We start from the raw sequence: 20,436 nt of genomic DNA, 5'->3' as shown, positions 1-20,436 counted from the left end.
AGCTTGTTGTCCCATCCCCTGCCTTGACGGATCTCAACTCTCCCAGCTTAAGGCATGGCTCCTTATCTGCGTGTGAGCTGCCTGGAATTGTATTGGGTAAATAATACAGTATATTGTTATTTGGAATACATGCATTTCAAGTGTGTTCCATGTCTACAAAGATCTGGGTAAGTGTAGGATGAAAAAAAATGAGAGGCAAGAAATGCTGAACACATACCTATAGCAGAATTTCTTTCCATCCATCTATCCATCCATCCTCTTCTGCTTATCCGAGATCGGGTCGCGGGGGCAGCAGCTTGAGCAGAGATGCCCAGACTTCCCTCTCCTTGGCCACTTCTTCTAGCTTTTCCGGAGGAATCCCGAGGCGTTCGCAGGCCAGCTGGGAGGCATAGTCCCTCCAGCGTCTCCTGGGTGTTCCTCGGGGCCTCCTCCCGGTTGGACGTGCCCGTAACACCTCACCAGGGAGGCGTCCAGGAGGCAATCTGATCAGATGTACGAGCAACCTCATCTGACTCCTCTCAATGCGGAGGAGCAGCGGCTCTACTCTGAGCCCCTCCCGGATGACTGAGCTTCTCAACTTATCTTTAAGGTAAGGCCCAGACACCCTGTGGAGGAAACTCATTTCAGCCACTTGCAATCACAATCTCATTCTTTCGGTCACTACCCATAGCTCATGACCATAGGCAAGGGTAGGAACATAGATCGACTGGTAAATTGGGAGCTTTGCCTTACAGCTCAGCTCCTTTTTCATTACGACAGACCAATGCAAAGCCCACATCACTGCGGAAGCCGCATCAATCCACCTGTCGATCTCACACTCCATTCTTCCCTAATTCGTAAACAAGACCCCGAGATACTTGAACTCCTCCACTTGGGGCAGGATCTCACCACCAACCCAGAGAGGGCACTCCACCCTTTTTCAGCTGAGGACCATGGTCTCAGATATGAAGGTGCTGATTCTCATCCCAGCTGCGAACCGATCCAGAAAGAGCTGAAGATCACGGCCTGATGAAACAAAAGGACAACATCTGCAAAAAAGCAGTGACCCAATCCTGAGTCCATCAAACTGGACCACCTCAATGCTCTGGCTGTGCCTAGAAATTCTATCAATAAAAGTTATGAACAGAATCGGTGACAAAGGGCAGTCCAATTCTCACTGGAAACGGGTTTGACTTACTGCCATTAATGCGGACCAAGCTCTGACACCGGTTGTACAGGGACCGGACAGCACTTATCAGGGGGTCCGGTACCCCATACTCCCGGAGCACCCCCTACAGGATTCCCCGAGGGACATGGTCGAGCACCTTTTCCAAGTCAACAAAACACATGTAGACTGGTTGGGCAAACTCCCATGTACCCTCCAGGACCCTATTAAGGGTGTAGAGCTGGTCCACTGTTCCATGACCAAGACAAAAACCACACTGTTCCTCCTGAATCAGAGGTTCGACTATCCGACGGACCCTCCTCTCCAGGACCCCCGAATAGACTTTTTCAGGGAGGCTGAGGAGTGTGATCCCTCTGTAGTTGGAACACACCCTCCGGTCCTCCTTCTTAAAGAGGGGGACCACCACCTCGGTCTGCCAATCCAGAGGCACTGTCCCCGATGTCCATGCGACGTTGCAGAGGCGTGTCAACCAAGACAGTCCTACAACATCCAGGGCCTTGATGAACTCCGGGCATATCTCATCCACCCCTGAGGCCCTGCCACCAAGGAGTTTTTTTGACCACCTCGGTGACTTCAGTCCCAGAGATGGGGGAGCCCACCTCTGAGTCCCCAGGCTCTGCTTCCTCATTGGAAGGCAAGTTAATGGGATTGAGGAGGTCTTCGAAGTACTCCCCCCACCGACCCTAGCGTCTCGAGTCGGAGTAAGCAGCACACCATCCCCACCATATACAGTGTTGACATTGCACTGCTTCCCCCTCCTGAGACGCCGGATGGTGGACCAGAATCTCCTCGAAGCCGTCCAAAAGTCGTTCTCCATGGCCTCCCCAAACTCCTCCCACGCCCAAGTTTTTGACTTGGCAACCACTGAAGCTGCATTCATCTTGGTCACCGGTACCTATTAGCTGCCTCCAGAGTCCCACAGGACAAAAGGGTCCTGTTAGACTCCTTCTTCAGCTTGACGGCATCCCTCACCGCTGGTGTCCACCAACGGGTTCGGGGATTGCTGCCACGACAGGTACTGACCACCTTATGGCCACAGCTCTGGTAAGCCGCCTCAACAATAGAGGCACGGAACATGGCCCATTCGGACTCAATGTCCCCCACCTCCCATGGGTGCAGGCCCGGCCACCAAGCGCTCGACATCAAGCCCCACCTCCAGGCCTGGCTCCAGAGGAAGTTTCATGAACCGCTCTTTGTCTCATCACTCACCTAGGACCAGTTTGCCTTGGGTGACCCTACCAGGGGCATAAAGCCCCGGACAGCAGACCTCCTAGGATCATCGGGACACGCAAAAACCTCCACTGCGATAAGGTGGAGGTTCAAGGAGTGGATTTTTTTCCATTTTATGCTAATAATGACGTGAAGTATATAATGTGTGAAGACTTTAGTCCAAATATCAAATAAACACGTGCGCTTTTATTCAAGAATATAACCAAAGGAAAAAAAATCATTTGATTTATATGTTACGGTCAATGAATTAAAAACCAAGCTCAAATGTCAGTTGACACGAAGTTGATACGTGTTCTTGAATGACACAAAGGTAAGAACCGCTGCCTTATAACCCATAGGTAACGGGTTTGAGTCTCAGCACTCCGAGTATTGAGCAATAACATACTACATACAACTGTTTACTTCAGAATAATTATAATGAAAGCAAGGGAAAAACAAAAAATACAAAGAAAAAACAGCAGAAAAAAAGACAAAAAAAAATACAAACCCCACCCAAAAATAATTATTTAAACAATTACTTATGGCCATATCGTTCACTGCATTTCCCAGCACTATCAGGTAGACTGAAAAGAATAACAGTGTCAGTACTGTGACCTGAGGAACACCATATCTAACTTCAGAACTTAATGATGGAGTACCATCATTACATTTCTATACATGATGAAATCTATATAAAGGAAAACAGTAACATAATGCTACAATAACATAACAAATTCACATTGAAACAACTTTATGAATATGTATATTATTTACTTGAATAAATTACAACAAAGTGTCTATTGTCGTCGCTAGAGGCGCTGTTGCAACGCTAAACCCACCAGACGGACGTCCAAGACACACTTGTAAAAAGCACCAAGAAGAATTTTTAAATATTTTCTTCAATAATAGTGCACAAAGCACTACACACTCCACACACCAAGCACCTAACCTGTATGTCTTTGGACCGTGGGATGAAACTGGAGCCCCCGGGGAAACCCACGCAGACACAAACTCCATGCAGGGAGGACTCGGTAAGCGAACCTAAGTTGCCTTACTGCGAGGCAGCAGTGCTACCACTGCGCCACCATCTTTAAACCAAAAGATTTTTATTTTGAAGTAATAATGTTAAAGGACATTTTTAGGTTACATTCATGTCAATTAGTTTTAAAGTGTTTTGTTTTACTATGTGTGTAAACAGTTCTGTGTCTTTATGTGTATACATTATGTAATTAATGATTGTAAAGTTTGCAATTGCATTTTACTTGTAAACTTGTTACAACACTTAGAGCTTGCATTCATTTAAAACTATTACTGTATATAAAAATAAACTGTACTGACATGAAGCAATGCTTTTATATAAGTTACTAGCCAACCCGCGGCATACCATACGCCGCATAATCAGGCCGGTTTTTTAATAATTTTTAAGCACAGGAGAAAATGAACATTTGAAAAATCAGTAATGTAATAAATCAGCAAGAAAAGCAACATTGTAACAATGCACGGAACAAACCAACACACAATCGTCCGTGCGGCGTAGCGAGGTGGGAGGGGGGTGTGTGCAAAGTGCAGGAGCATCTAAGAAGACGCATGTTTGTCGCGGATGCGAATTGCTATATGTAGCATTTAAAACAGTTTGCTATGGTGCACGCAATCATGCGTCGTAACCGAAAACTCGTTTTTTAAAAACTGCTCACTTCATTTTGTTTTAACCTCAATTGTAACGGAATGTTTTAAGGATCCCATGGGATACTCCTCGCAAACCGTTTTACACGCTGCATATGGCGATTCACCTCCGCGAGAAACACGCCACTATGAACAGTCAACGTGTACAAAGGGTAGGGATGAAAACAGTGGGAGCGTATGAGTCGCAGTTAGTGGGAATTCCATGGTTTGCAGCCCGAATGGGGTTCAACGGCTTACCCACACCTAGACACACGCTCAGTCTCATGCATAATTATTTATTGAATGCTAAACACTTCTGGAAGGACACGGTTGTCTAAAACGGGTTGGTGTGAGAATACAACAGTAAGTGAATGAAAAGATGGAACTCTGGAGAGAGCAAAATACAACACAATAGTGAACCCGCGGCATAACAAACGCCGCATAATTATTTATTGATGGTTGAACACTTCTGGAAAGACACAGTTGTCTAAAATTTATAATTTATTTAAAATTCTCTCTTCAAGTTCATACAGAAAGACATTACAGTAAGCCAGTCTAAATATAATAAATCCAAGGGTCAGCTCTACAACATTTATCTCAACATTCAGAAAAAGCTGGTCTCAGCAATATGTGCCTGATAAAAGGATATTCTGATCTGATTTGTAAAGTGGTGGAAATGACACAGAAGAGTTTTTAATAATATATTTCAAACTACTAACTCCTGATGTGTTCTAAAGGGATAACAATCAATTTTCTGTGGGTTCAGTAAATGATTTTGCTAATTTTTAATACATACCATGTATCATAATTCTTATCTGACACTCGCATACATAATCCATAAAAATTAGTCTTAAATTTTCCAACTGCAACAATCTTTTTTTGCCGACAAGTTACAGTGTTAAAGGTAGTGGTTAGTACTTATGATGTGGGAAATATTCTAATAAAGAATATGGGCAGAGTAACTGTTTTCCCACTCATGAAAGATGTACATGCGGGGTTAAAATAAGACTTAAAATAATGTGGCTTTGAGTGAACAGTCTTGCATCTGATGCTCCTGGAGTAGTCTCTGGCAACTTGAGACTCTAAATTGAACAAAGTGACTTTAGAAAATAGATTACTTTATTCTTTATGGTACTGTAAATTATTTTAGGTTAATCATGGTTCATTATTTACTGATTTCTAAAGCTATAAAGAATGTATTTGTCATTTATTATCTTTTTTCTTTCTTTTTGTTTACAGGTCACAGCTGTGAGAACTCTATCAGTGGAAGAAGCCATTAAATTTATACAAATTGCTGAAAGAGCTCGGCAAGGCAGACTGAGAGCTAAATTCATGAAAGAGATCCGAGAGAATGAAGAGAAACAAAGACTCTTCAAGGAGAAAGGCATAAGGAATTCTGACCAGAATGAAGCAGCAGTGCAAATTCAAAGGGTAATAATAAAATTTTAATTGCCAAGGACACAGATTGTTTTATTTACCCCTGGCCTGTTAAAAAAATAATCTGTAGTTATATCTAGTTTTGGATAAAAGCAAATCAAACATAATGTTGACATAAAAGCAAAATAGAGACATTGGCAGTCTTTGAATATGCACACCAGATTAAAAGTTAGGTTTCCATGGGAGTGTGTGTGTGTTTGTGTATGTATTAATCCCTTTGGAAGTTTTCACATTTTATTGTTATACAATGTTGAATCACAGTGGATTTAATTTGGCTTTTTGATACTAATCCACAGAAAAATACACCTTAATGTACAAGTTAAAACAGATCTCTGTAAAATGGTCTAAATTACAAATAATAGCGTAAGTATGCCTTCCCTTTAATATGTCACACCCATTTCACCACTGGTGAAGCCAATTCATTTTTAGAAGTCACATAATTAAAGTTAGTGATTGTTCAAGAAGATGATGAGTGAAGGAGGCCACCAAGAGACCTAGGATAGCTTTGAAGGAGTTACAAGCTTGCCTGAGATTGGTGAAACTATACATACAACAACTTTTGGTTGGGTGCTCCACCAGTCACAGCTTTATGGGAGAGTGCTAAAAAATGCACATAACGTTTTGGCTAGAGGTGACAAAAAGATATGTATGAGACTCTTTATGTTCTTATGGTCTGATGAGACTAAAACTGAGCTTTAGAGTAAATGCCATGTTACTTGGACATTATCAAAATCATATCATTCCACGCATGGTGGTGGCAACATCATGCTTTGGGTTTTTTTTCTCTGCAGCAGGCCCTAGAAGGCTTGTTAGGGTAGAGGCTAAAATAAATGCAGCAAAATACAATGAATGTCTGGAGGAAAACCTTAAGTAGCCTGGGAGAAAGCTCTGCTTTCAGAGATTTCTTTTTTAAGTAAGATAACAACCCCAAGTGTAAAGCCAAAGCTACATAGGAATGGCTTAACACTAGAATCCATGAAGCCTACGAAAATATTCATAATGCCAGACTGCTTTAATTTTACTCGCATCTCATCATCATTGTGTTAATTGCCCACGATATTACCTTTATTTTGCAAATGTGTCAATTGACCACAGGCAGGCAGCCTGCTATCCCATCCCCCACAAGACAGCTGAAGTCAGCCACAAAATTCTCACAGCTGAAGTCTAATTATCTGGGTATCTGGAATTGTATAGAAAAATAATATATTGTTATTTGAAATATATACATTTCATGTGTGTTCTGTGTCCACAACGATTTATGTAAATATAAGACGTAGGTTGAACACATAACTAAAACAGAATGTTGTGCATGCATGTGTGTGTTTGGGTCTTTCACAGTGGAAATGTGACAGTTTCACAGATATCTGCTTCACTGGTGCAGGGGTAAGGACTGCTGCTTCGTAACTGAGAGATTGCCAGTTACTTCCTAGTTCCTTCCTAGTTCCCTAAATGCAGGGAGGACCCTGGATTGAACTGGTAACATCTCGATTATGAAGCATCAGTTCTTATCACTGCAGCACCAAAGCTGATATCAGCGAGATTGCCACGTTTCCACTGTGAAAGATGCAAACACACACAATGACACATTTGCAAAACAAAGATGATATTAGTGTGCAATTAATGCAGTAATGATGATATGCGAGTAAAATTAAGGTTGTCTGGCATTGTGAATATTTTCGCAGGCTTCAGGGATTCTAGTGTTTAAAACAACAATGTTAATGTCCTGGAGTGGCCAAGTCAGAGCTCAGATCTCAATCCAGTTCATAATTTGTGGCTGGACTTGACAAAGGCTGCTCACTCACAATATATATATACAATCTGACAGAGTATGAACTGTTTTGCAAGGCAGAATAAGGAGATATTGCAGTGTTTAGATGTGCAGAGATAATTTTGATATGTCCACATAGACTAATTGCTGCCAAATGTACATCTGCTAAATATGGACTTAAAGGGGACGAATGCTAATGTGACCAGTTATTTTTTGTTTTATATTTGTCATTAATTTTGGCCATTTTGGAGAAGTATGTTTTCACTTTGATATTAAAGTTAAATTCTTTTGAATAGTGTCAAGATCCTAAAATAAATCCACTATGATTTAATGTTGTATAATGTATAACAGTAAAATATGAAAACTTCCAAGGGGATTAATACTTTTTATAGGCACTGTATATATGGGGAATAGAGGAATGATCACTTACTTTTTCTTGGGGATCAAAATTCTTATTTCTGCTGCTAGCACAATGCACTCAAAAAAGGAATAGAATAAAGATCTAATCTACAGTATGATGTTCAAAACAGCCCATTTTTCAATGCACATTTATGTAAGAGTTTCTGATATTTTTAATTGCACATTGACCTGTGACAGAATCTAGATGCTTTTAGCTTTGATCATTATTGAGAAATTAATTGTGTTTGTTTATACAGTATATTAAGTTTAGACTTACACATTGTTAACATCTTTGACTTCTGGGTTTCTTGCAGTTGTCACTAGGTAAATTATTTCCTTACTCAAACACTTAAGAATGTGTTAAGTCAGGGGGCATCAGCTTTATAAGTACAGGGACAGTGTTTCCATCTCATCTGAACTTTCAGCAACGTAAAGGAAAGGCTTTGTTAACTAAAAAAATATGTAGAGTTCATTAAATAACATATATAAAGATAAAAACTTAATACTGATAGTGACTCTGTTTTATTTTGCCAGTTCGTTTCTTCTGTCATTCCTCACTTCTTATTGCTTTTGTAACTTTTTCTACCCCTTAAGATATAAACCCACTGAATCATATCATTATTTATGAACAGATTAATTTGACATGATATTTTGCAATTATGCCAAAGAGATGAGAAATATTATTTTTACTTGTCAAAAAAGCACTTAGAAACTTGCTGTAGCAAGTAATGCTCATGAATTAATGTATTCAAAAGTTACTTGCTGTGTTTAGAATTAATAGTTCTGATTTATAAACAACTTATGGAAATTATGAAAGAGAAAATTATAGGTGAATACCAATAGCTCTTAATACATGCACTGACTTACTAATAAGTACTTCAGTATTAATTTAATCAACCATGTATAAAGAAGTCAACCCTTTCTAATTTAAAAGGTAAAGTCAACATTATAAAATAAAGTGACATCTCAAAAGAAAGGGTTTCTAAAGTGAAAAGCAGATAACAGGTATTATTTGTTTAATCAAAACCACATGGTAGCAAAGTCTCCACCTTAAAATGAATTACTTCAAGAAAAGATTTATGCTTACTTGTGTCTCTCTACTGTATTATTACAGTCCAACATATCAGCTTGATTAAAGCATATGTAGTTCAGTTAATAATTTCTTACTTCGTATTTTTCAGGGTTGGACTTTTCTTATCAGAGCCCATTATGCTCCACAGGTAGACAAACTGGTGCAGGGCTGGCTTAATGCCGTTGTGCATGTAAATCTTTACAGATCTATTGTGGTGCGTGTGAGCATATGTGTATGTTAATTTCTTTCCCTTTATCACCATGCGTGTGCTTTGGTTGGGAAAACAAGCTGTCAATTCTCTTCACTTTGAATTTTCTTTGAGTGTGTGATTGTATGTATGTGTATGCAAGTTCTTTCATGTACCTTCTCGTGTGTGTGTGTATTTATATTTAAATAGATGTATCTCAAAAACTACTTGTGCAAAAATTTAGGAAATCAATAGACTCGGTCCCATGACTAAATGGAGCTAACCATTAAACCTTTAAAGCATTTCTGTGATAGTTATCTTTAGACATAAAGTAGGCCAAACCATTTTTGTAGGATATGAAGATTATAGAATTAGAATCTGAATTTAACTTGATAGTGAATTTTTGACCCTATCGTCAAGCTCCATTTACAAAAAGGCTGATGTAGTGCTGATTGCTTAATGAATAGCAGAGACTAGGCCACTTCTTAACTAAGCAAAATTATAACCAAATTGCAAACTGTACCACAAATATGACGCAAACCAGAACAAAACATAGCTGGAGATCAGGAACAAATAACTAGTGTAAATTAGACTTAATTCCCTTATTGTACTGTAACATGTTTTGCTATCTCCACTTTTATGTTTATTTTGGATACATTAGTTTCTGCACAGAATTAACTCTTGCCCCTACTAATATATGACAAGTGAGCTTAATTTGTTTTATTATATAAAACTGTTCCTTCAGTGTCAAGATATCCACATATATATATTCTCATGTTTGCAAGCACAGACACAGTGTAAGCCTGCTTAGCAACCTACAGCCTGGTTTGAGTCTGATTAATTTATTGTTGTGCTATGCCATAAACACTAGAAACAAACAGAAGGAAACTGATGGACATAGACAATTCTTTACAAAAAAACCCCAACAGTTTTCATTTGTGGATACACACCTAGTCATCCTTACATTTCCACCAATAACACAAATTTGAAATGCTTTTCTCTTTCAAATAAATCACATCAGTTGTAGCTTGGACATTTTGCGATTTAGATACTTCTTGGTGACTCGCATCCCAGTAAGACAGCTAAGTTATAACATATAAGATAAAATGTATCTTTTTTTTTTATATGATATAATATAACAGCTTATATTTACATATATCACAAAAACCATTTCTTTTATGTTGTACGTTGGTGCACAATGCGATTTAAAACTATAAAGTTATGAAATTTGGATGACAATCATACAGCTTGAGATGGCATCATTAAATTATCATTAACTTTTAAAAGCCCTGAGAATAAATTTTCCTCCCACTCCAGTACTATTTCTCTCATGCTATATCTGATATGCCATTTTCAAAAGCTTCTGCAAATTGCCCTTTAAATTCAAAGGCATACCTATTTATACATTAACTTGCCAAGCAATATTTGTTAAACGATTCTTTAGTTAAACCTGGGTATCTTCTATTTGGGGTTTTAAAAGTGTGATATTTTATATAATAATACATTGTCAATGTATAAGCGTTTGACAGAAAATACTTCAGCAGAGTGCATTGCAAAGGTAAAATAAATTGCCAAAACTTGTTCTACATGATTTTCTTTAGAGCTGTTCTATTTTACAGACCTTCCTTAGTCTATTAATTTATTTCTCTCTACATATCATTGGAAAGTGGGGAAAAAAGCACAACAGCACCTAAAACAAATATTCATCTTAAACCATTCACTGAAATCTGCAAATGATAAGCAGTGAAAAATTATAAATATTAGTTTTGTGTGTTTAAGTGACCTTCTTTCTCCACGCCTGTTCATCGGTTTTTATTTGTGAAATCCTGTGGCAGCTGTGTATTTACCTGAGATGCACCCCCACCTGTGATGTAATTTTGCTAAACTATGCCCTGCCACTAGAGATGCTGGGAAATATATCAGTGCCACAGATTCTGAAACTCTGAGCGCCAATGCCACTAGACAGTTGGTCTTTCAGAGAGTGGCAAACATTCTTTCAACTTAAGTCCACAAAGATGAAGAGCATTTGTCCATGTGCTAGCTGGGAGACATCTACTCTTCTACTTTTTCCTAATCCTTCGGTAGTATGTGGAGCAACATTTTAAGTTAATTTCATCCAAGTCTGCATTTGACAAAGAGCTGGAAGTTATTATAATGCACCAGCAGTCATAGCTCATCTTGAGTGGAATTAACCAAGTGCTTCTGATTCCTTAAGCTTATTAATTTTGCTTTTTTCTTTGTTCTTTTTCTTGTTTAGAGGTTGCACTCTTAAATATTTTTACTCAGTTGTTGTGAAATATATCATGTCTATTAACATGTACATAAGGAGTATCCACAACACAGGTGTCAAACTCCAGGCCTGGAGGGCCGCAGTGGGTGCAGGTTTTTTTTTTCTAAACCTTTTCCTAATCAGTATTCAGTTTTCACTGCTAATTAACGTCTTTTCCCTTTATTTTCATAGCCCTGTTTTTAAGGATTAAGTCTTCTGAGTTGATTCTTTTCATCATTAAATGACAGCCAAACAGAAATGAGACATGAAACGAGCCAACAGATGACCAGCTAAATTGGGGCTTCAAACTCCAACCAGTTCCTTAATGAGAAGCTCATTCTTGCTGTTAATTAAACCCGTTATTTCATTCCATGGCTTGTTGCTGCTCTCTTTCTGCCACAGCAGACATTTCCAAAACTGTTCTGTTTTTTTCTAAAACTCCTAAAATGTTTTGGTAACCTGGGGGATCAACCTTGCTGAGACCTTCATCTTTATTTTCAGATTTTGTTTGATGGGTACAGGTGAGCTGGTCATGTCCTGCTTGTTTTATGTCTCATTACTGTCCGGCTGCTAATTAAGGAAAAAACAACTAAGGGACCTGAGTCAAGCTAATTCAAGCTAAAGCTAAAGAAGTTAATTAGCATCAAAAACTGGTCACTGATTAAGAAGATGGTTAGAATGAAAACCTGCAGCCACTGCGGCCATCCAGGACTGGAGTTCGACAACCCTGATCCACAAGACTTTAAATAAAATCAAATATTATATGCACATATGTAAAACCTAATCTACCTCTTTTTCTTTTAAACTTGACAGAGACTTTATCTAATAAAATCTTTACTATATAAACTACACTACTGCAATGTGCTTTTAGGACATGTTCCTCAAATATTATGACTATTCCAACATTAGTATTTAATATTGTTCAGTCAACTTCCTTGGCCTTTTTATTTTAGTTGTCATCTGCTACCATCTACAGGATTTTTAGATTTATTACACCAAACACGAAATAATCTTTAAATATGTATTTTAAAAAGAAATCATAAACATTAATTAAGAATTTGAATTTAACCAAAAAAAAATCATCTACTCCCCTTGTCAATTGCAGACAGGCTTCACTGAGTAATTCTTATCCTTAAACTGATTATGATGGCCTTTGCTTAATTAGACAATTTTGTTTTCTGGTGTCTATATCCAGACTATGGATGCAAAATGAATCTGCATCCTATATTTTAGCAGTATTTAGTATTATTCGATAACATCACATATTTTGAATATAATAAATTTAAATTGCCATATTGCTTGTTGAATACTAATTTTATATATAGTATGGTCTGTAGGGGGTGTTCTTGTCCATTCCCAAACCCATTTATTAATACTGTATAATATAGAACACAAGTAATGTTTGAAATAAGGAATAAATAATGCACAAGATGACAAACACAAATAACAATCTGCTGCTCTTAAAGGTCTGACTAAAAGGTTGTGAACTATTGTTCAATTAAACATATGGAATTTTTATTAAGCGAGAACTGATTTAAATGAGCAGCTCAATAAAATGTGAAACATTGGCTGGTATTTCCTCACCTATGTTATACTTTAGCCAAAGCTTCCCGATTATTTTTTATTTGTTGTTTTCTAATATTTTTGTTATTTTTCTTTTGTTAAATAACAACCTGATATAATAATATAATCAGGTACAATCCAGAAAAATACAAAAAATATAAACAAAAAGCAAATAAAAAGCTGAACAAGATTCAACCCTTACTTACCCAAGAGAAAGAGAAAAACAGTCACCAAAAAAGTACAACAATTACTTGTGGTGCGCCCAGCATCCTTATTCTAAAATATTAATTTATTCTTGCCATGTTTTTAAAATGTTTTGGACATATCCCCTAAGAGAGAATTTGATTTTTTTCTAATATGAGACAAAATAAAACATCACCTAGCCACTGAGTTATACAGGGTGGGTTGAAATTCTAGGATATTACATTGATTTATCCCTCTGCTCTTTAACTCCATCTGGTATTATGCCAAATACTGTTTTTAATGGATTATGACACCAATGCTATCTGAGAAGTATGTAAAGGTTTTTGTACAAAATTGCATTAATTTAGTGCATTGGCAAAACATAAGGACTAATGATGCTAAGAGCTAAATGGCAATGCTCGCAGTTTAGATCTTGCCCTGAGTAAATGGTACTTTTAAATAGAATTAATGTGGTAGATGAAAGAGTTATAACCTTTGTGACAGATATGGGAATGAGATGTGGTGTTAGGTAAGCTTCTTTTAACAAAATGTCTAGCTTGAATATACAAAAAACTGTGTAGCTAGAAAGTTACATTTGGAGCATAATTGTTTTAGGAAATGAAAATATGTTGTCTATAGAAAGAACTCGAAGTGTCTTAATCACTAGTGTTTTCCATAGGTTAAACACTGAGTTGGTTTGAGAAGGTGGAAAAAAGTCATTAACGTGTACAGAGCTTCTCTACCTTGAAATGCGTCCTACATTTGTTCCAAATTTTAAGAAATTATTTGATGACTGGATTGATAGTAAACTGACAATGAAATTATTTGAAGCAGAGAGCAGGGTAGACAGGGAAGATTTAGAACAAGATTTATTTACTACTGGAAGCCAGTCGGTTGTATTTTCATTAATTTCTGCCAATTTCCAACACATTATTGTGCATATATTTGCTTCCCATGAGTAAAACCAGAAGTTAGATAGTGCCATGCCATCTTCTGCTTTAGAACTTTGTAAAGTAATTTTTTGTATGCATGGCCATTTTAAATTCCAGATGAATGATTATATGCTTAAGTCTACATTGACACAAATGTGGACTTGGGTAGTCAAAAGTTGAATAAGACACCACAGCATCCCATTGGAAAATAAGACTTAAGTGTCCAACATATACGAGGGGGGACCCAAAAATAACCAGAAATATTTTTAAAATGTGTTTAATTTAATTTTCTGTACAAACTACAATTAGTCTCCTTCAAAGTACTCTCCATTGGCAGAAATTCACTTATCTAACTGTTTGTTTCATTGTTTGAAACATTTTTTAAATTTGTGTGAAGTAATGCCCATTAGTGCTCTGGTTGTTTCTTGTTTTACCTCTTCGATGTCAGCAAAATGCCTTCCTTTCAAGTCTTTTTTCATCCGAGGGAACAAAAAGAAATCACACGGAGCTAAATCCGGTGAGTAGGGTGGGTGGTTCAGGGTTGTCATAACATTTCAATAACAATAGTTTCTGCAACACTTTTTTCTAGAAGAAAACAAAATTTCACTGCCGCGCGTTGCTCACGATAATCGTCCATCGTAAAAAAAATGACGCTTGCACAAAACTACTTTTACAAAATTCACTGAACACAAGCACAACCTTCCAGACTGATGGCACTTGGCAGACTGACTTGTAAGGAGTGTAACTAGATCGCCCTAGCCCTAGTTACATTGCCCAACCACGTACTGCAAGTACCAACCTAAAAACAAAAAAAGCCATGTTAAATTGAATGAGGGGCAGAAAAGGGAAGTGCTCATTGTTGGAGATTCCATCCTTCTAAATACCACTAGCTTGATATGCAGCAGAGATCAGGAGTCAACAACAGTCTGCTGCTTAACAAGAGGGAGAGTTTGCCACATAGCCCAAAGAGTAAACCAGTTACCGGCAAGGGAAATTTATGGTTCTTTAGTTACAGATCATGTTGGATCAAATAATATATGAAAGACCAGTGTCTATTCCTTACAGAAAGAAACCTTAATTCAAGGAGTATTACGAAGAAACTGCATGAACTGTTTGTTTTATTAATATGAACTCTGGCTTTTGGACTATTATAAAGTAGTTTAGTTCATGCAGATATATTTGGGACAAACACAAATTTTTGCAGTATAGTAAATAAATAGTTCAATTCCACTCTGAAAAGATTTTTCTGCATCCAAAAGACAGTAAAAATTTTGGTGAATCAGATTTTGTATGTATGTATATTACATTAAACATATACTGAAGGTTTAGGGCTGAGTGTCAGCCTTTAATACAGTACTGTATATCCAGTTTGGTCTAGTAATATTAGTGAGAGAAGCACTTTCTCACTCCTTCTAGCAAGACTTTTGCTAGTATCTTAACATTGTTATTCAAGAGTGAAAATCATCTGTACGATACTGATTGTATCCTTTATTTTTTTTTGGAAAAAAAGTTTTTAATGCTTGGCTAAATGTTTGGAGTAAAATGGCAAAGCTTCATGGCAAAGACTGTGAATACGTATGTACATGTGCTTTCTCTCAGCTAGCTTTTTTCTGTATATATATATATATATATATATATATATATATATATATATATATAGTGCATCCAGAAAGTATTCACAGCGCATCACTTTTTCCACATTTTGTTATGTTACAGCCTTATTCCAAAATGGATTAAATTCATTACATTCCTCAGAATTCTACACACAACACCCCATAATGACAACGTGAAAAAAGTTTACTTGAGATTTTTGCAAATTTATTAAAAATAAAAAAATTGAGACCAGGACGCTTTCTACTGTGCAGCGGTAAAAGGACACGAGCAGTTTTTCAGGGATGTTGTTTTTTCTGAGCACCCTCAGGAAGTGCAGTCTCTTTTGGGCCTTCTTCACTACCTCAGCAGTGTGTTTTCCCCAGGTCAGGTCCTCCCTAATGGTGACTCCCAAAAAGCGGAAGTCTGAGACCCTCTCCACACAGTCCCCATTGATAATGAGTGGCTGGATGTTGTCTGCCTTCTTCCTGAAGTCCACGATGAACTCCTTGGTCTTGGCTGTATTTAGGAGAAAGTTGTTATTCCTACACCACATTGTCAGCCGCTCCACTTCATCCCTGTAGGCAGACTCATCCCCCCCAGAGATGAGCCCTACTACCGTGGTATCATCAGCGACCTTAACAATGGGGTTACTGTAGAAGTGCAATCATGAGTGTAGAGGGTATAGAGCAGGGGGCTCAACACACAGCCCTGTGGGGAGCCAGTGCTGAGCCTGATGGGTGTGGGGAAATAGGGGCACACTCTAACCCTCTGAGTGCGATCACTCAGGAATTCCTTGATCCAAAGGCAGGTGGAGTGTGGCTGTCCTATGTCTGACAGTTTGGTCACCAGTCTGTAGAGTAAGATGGTATTAAAGGCAGAGCTGAAGTCTATGAAGAGCAGCCATGCATAGCTCCCCTACTGCTCCAGATGGGACAGAACAGCATGGAGAACAGTGACCACTGCGTCCTCTGTAGACCTGTTTGTTCTGTAGGCAAACTGGTGCGGATCAAGCATGGGAAGCATGAATGACATGATGTGGTTCCTGATGAGCTTCTCGAAGCACTTCATAACCACAGATATCAGTGCAACTGGCCTGTAGTCATTAAGACTGGTGATGGTCTGTTTCTTGGCCACAGGCACTATGACAGAGGATTTCAGGCAGGATGGCACAGTAAACTGAGAAAGAGGCTAGTTGAATATCCTGGTGAAGACCCCAGCCAGTTGGTCTGCACAGTCTTTCAGCACGCGTCCTGAGATGCCATCAGGTCCAGCTGCCTTTTGTGGGTTCACAGCCTGCAGTGTGCGTCTCACCTCGTGCTCCCTCACTGTGAAGATGGTGCTGTTGATGGTAACAGGATAGGGTCTGGCTGTTTCTGGTGGATTCACTTCAAACCAGGCAAAATAGTGGTTCAGTTATTCAGCCAGCAATAAATCACCTCCCACAGCTCCGGGACTGGTCCTGTAGTTGGTCATATGCTGGACACCCATCCACACTTGCCTGCTGTTGTTATCCAGGTTTTCCTCGATCTTCCTTTTATAGTCTGACTTGGCCTCTCGGATGCCCCTCTTTAGGCTGGTATGGGCTGTGCTATAGCGACCCTTGTCACCAGACCTGAAGGCAGTGTTTCTCTCTTTCAACAGACTCTGGACTTCCCTGGTCATCCAGGGCTTCTGATTGGAGTAGACTCGGATATGTTTATCCACTGTGACAATGTCTGTGCAGGTGTTAATATAGCACAGTACGCTATCACTAAACACTTCAAGGTCTGAGTGTTCAAAGATGTCCCAGTAGGTCCTACTGAAACTGTCCTGCAGCTACTGAGAGGCTCCATCTGGCCAAGTTTTAACTGTCCTTGTGCTGATAGGAGCAGTTTTCCTAAGTGAAGGAAGTAATCAAGAAGGTAAGGTCAGCATCAGCCCTAGGGCCAAATGGGCTGCCCTATAAATTGTATAAGAACTGCCCCCGGGTAGTCAGAGCAATTTGGAAGCTAATTAAAACAGCTTGGAGGAAACAGCAATTTCTGGGAGTGTGGAAGCAAGCTGTCGATGTGTTCATTCCCAAAGAGAAGAACTCTCAGACCATCAGCCAGTTCAGAAGTATTGCCTTGCTGAATGTAGAGGGGAGGATCTTCTTTGTGATTCTGGCAAGAAGGATGGCTAACTTTATAATGGCGAATGGATACATTGACACAAGCTGCCCAAAGGCTGGAATCCCAGGCTTTCCCGGATGCACGAAGCACTCTTCTGTGATTTGGGATCAGAGCCAGTGCACCAAGAGTGAAAAGAGTGACTTGCATGTGGTGTGGTTAGACCTTGCCAGTGTACTGTATATGGCTCAGTTCCACATAGGTTGACAGGCTTTGCTTTGGAGTTATTTCATATCCCGAATTGCGTGGGGAACATCATCTAAGGTCCTCCTTGCCTGGTTATTCAGTTCTAGGAGTCATGGTGATTTCTAAACTACTTCCATTTCACAATTATTGAGGCTGCTCTACTCCTGATAACAGTCAAAGCTTTAGGAATTGTTCATTATCTGGACTGTTTATGCGATTTGTTTTTTGGGGCCATGGTTACATGTAGCACACATAAGCACAGTATATCATTTGCCCAGCTTGTCACAACAAAGTGCTATGAGAACTTTAAAGGCTTTTATGAATTGAGAGTCAAATCTCTATAAGGTTCATATAATAACTGGAAACAGAAAAGCAAGTAGTTAAACACATTAAAGGCTGAAGTAATCTTTTGAGCTCCCGTATTGCTGTTTTGAATGAACTGATTGGACAGTGTTTCAAGAATCCTGTGCTAACATTTTTAAACTGACAGACATGATATGCAGTTATATAAAATTCCACAAAGAAACCATAATCCCTATTAAATCAATCAAAATATATTGTAACATGAAGCCATGAATGACCAGAGATTCAAAAGAACTGATAAACGGAAGAAACAAGACATTTTAACTTGGAATATTAACTAAACTGAAGGGACTACAGAGGCAAAACATAAAATTAAGCCATCAAAGTTGAAGTAGAAGGACAGAATTGAGAATAAACTGGGGACAGATAATCTGGGTTCACTGTGGAATGGCATGAAGATAATGGATTGCATTCACACAAAATGCAATAATTGTGATGAATTAACAGGGATTAAAGCTGACTATCAGTTGGTTCAACAATTTAATGAATTCTATTTAAGGTTCGAAACACAGGCTTTTGCTTTGGAAATAACTTAGCAAAAGAACAGACAGGAGTCAGCCTTTATCTGTCTAATCAGAATGATGTCAAAAGAGTCCTTCAACAATTTTAATTAAAAAAGGTTTGTTTCCTGACAATACAAGTGGATATCTACTTCACTCTCTCCATTATTTCACTCTTTATTTAAGATGTCTCTGGATTTACAAAAGGTGCCCAGACTCTGGAAAAAGGCAAATGCCATTTTAATAATAGAAACTACACACCCAAAAGCATTAAATGACTTCAGATCAGTTCCTTAACTTCTCATATCATGAAATCCTTTGAGAAATCGATTAAGAGAGAGCTGCTAAACAAAACTGAGCCTTAAATGACCCCTTACTAATTTGCATACAGAGTAAAGAGGGAAGTGGAGGATGAGCACTTGAAAGGACCAAAAAACCATGTAAGATGTTTCAATTTCTCGTCAGCTTTTAATACAATCTTTCCCTACATTTTAGCTGGCAAACTGATTGAACCCTAAGATGGTGGGGTGGATTCTAGACTTTTTAACTAATAATTAGTGTTAATGGCTGCTTTTCTGATAGCCTTAACACATCCATGGGGACACTTTAAAGCTGCTGCCTATCTCCTTTTCTGTTCATCGCATGCACAAATGATTGCAAGAGTTCATGCATGGACAGACATATCCTGGTATCAGTAGATGAGTCTTGTTAATGTGAATCTTATACATGTTGAGGATGACAACCATGGACCTATTCTTGGTAAGTTTGTTCAATGGTGTGATTGAGATCATTTAGCTTTAAAAAGAAACAAAGACAAAGGATATACTGTAGCTATAGATTAGGTGTTCCCTTTCTCCCATTCAGTCAATAAAAAAGGGGAGAGTGTGATTATAGTGGAGCAATACAAATATCTAGGGTCAATCTTTGATAACAGGTTAGCTTTTGATTTCAACACAGAATAAATTTGTAGGAGGGGCTAGAAACAGCTAATTGTTTTAATATGGAAAAAACCCTAATGACACTTTATCATCTTTTATTGAATCTGTTGTTAATTTTACTTTTATATATTGGTTTGGTAACTTCAGCATTAAGAATATACAGTAAATATATTTGATTTTAATAGCATTGTAAAAATTGGCAGTAAAATGTTTGGTTTAAAGTAGAGCTCTGTCACTGAGCTGTATCACAAACAGGTTAGAAAGAAGGCTAACTCAGTTCTGTCAGAGAGTAGTCATCCACTTTTTCCTTAAATTTCAGCTGTTGCCATCAGACTATGGATTTAGGGCCCCAAGGGTAAACAGTAACAGACATGAGAACACTTATTCCTGATGCTACAAACTTTGTCAGTTCTGTTATTTGTAGAAAACTGTTAAAGGTTAAAGGTTAACTGTTAAAGGTAAAGTTCTGAACTAATCTTTGAGTGTGTGTACTTGTGACAGCAGTTTTTAGCCGTTGTGTCATTGTTTTTTCTCTGTGTAACAATGCCTTTTGCCGCTTTATACCTTTTTGCTGCAAGCATATTTCCATCTACAAAATAAAGTCTACCAAACCTAAACCAACAGACTGTCATGAGACACACCTCCCTATATAAGTCTGCACCACTAAGACAAATTCTTTAGAAAATGTTTATTATACATACATGCCTACATACATACACACCTATCAGCCACTTTATTAGGTACACCTTACTAATACCGGGTTGGACCCTCTTTTTCCTTTAGGACAGACATAACTCTTTGCAGTGTAGATTCAAAATGGTGCTGGAAACATTCCTCAGCGATTTGGTCCATATTGGTGTGAG

The 20,436-nt window shown here is 38.4% G+C and overlaps 1 protein-coding gene across 2 annotated transcripts in view; it reads left to right on the top strand.

Annotated features, from left to right (window-relative positions):
* The window catches only part of zgc:153738 (uncharacterized protein LOC558115 homolog), a 282,457-nt gene that overhangs the window by 63,470 nt on the left and 198,551 nt on the right, over window positions 1-20,436 (top strand). For both annotated transcript variants that reach the window (XM_039753239.1, XM_039753238.1), the window contains one exon: window positions 5,276-5,467. In XM_039753239.1, coding sequence (XP_039609173.1) covers window positions 5,276-5,467 — 192 coding nt within the window. The remainder of the gene's footprint in view (window positions 1-5,275; window positions 5,468-20,436) is intronic.

This window comes from Polypterus senegalus, chromosome 5 (assembly GCF_016835505.1).
Source record: "Polypterus senegalus isolate Bchr_013 chromosome 5, ASM1683550v1, whole genome shotgun sequence".
Classification (NCBI taxonomy): domain Eukaryota; kingdom Metazoa; phylum Chordata; class Cladistia; order Polypteriformes; family Polypteridae; genus Polypterus; species Polypterus senegalus.
Note: the sequence above shows the minus strand (reverse complement) of the source record. Positions and strands in the feature narration are given on the sequence as shown.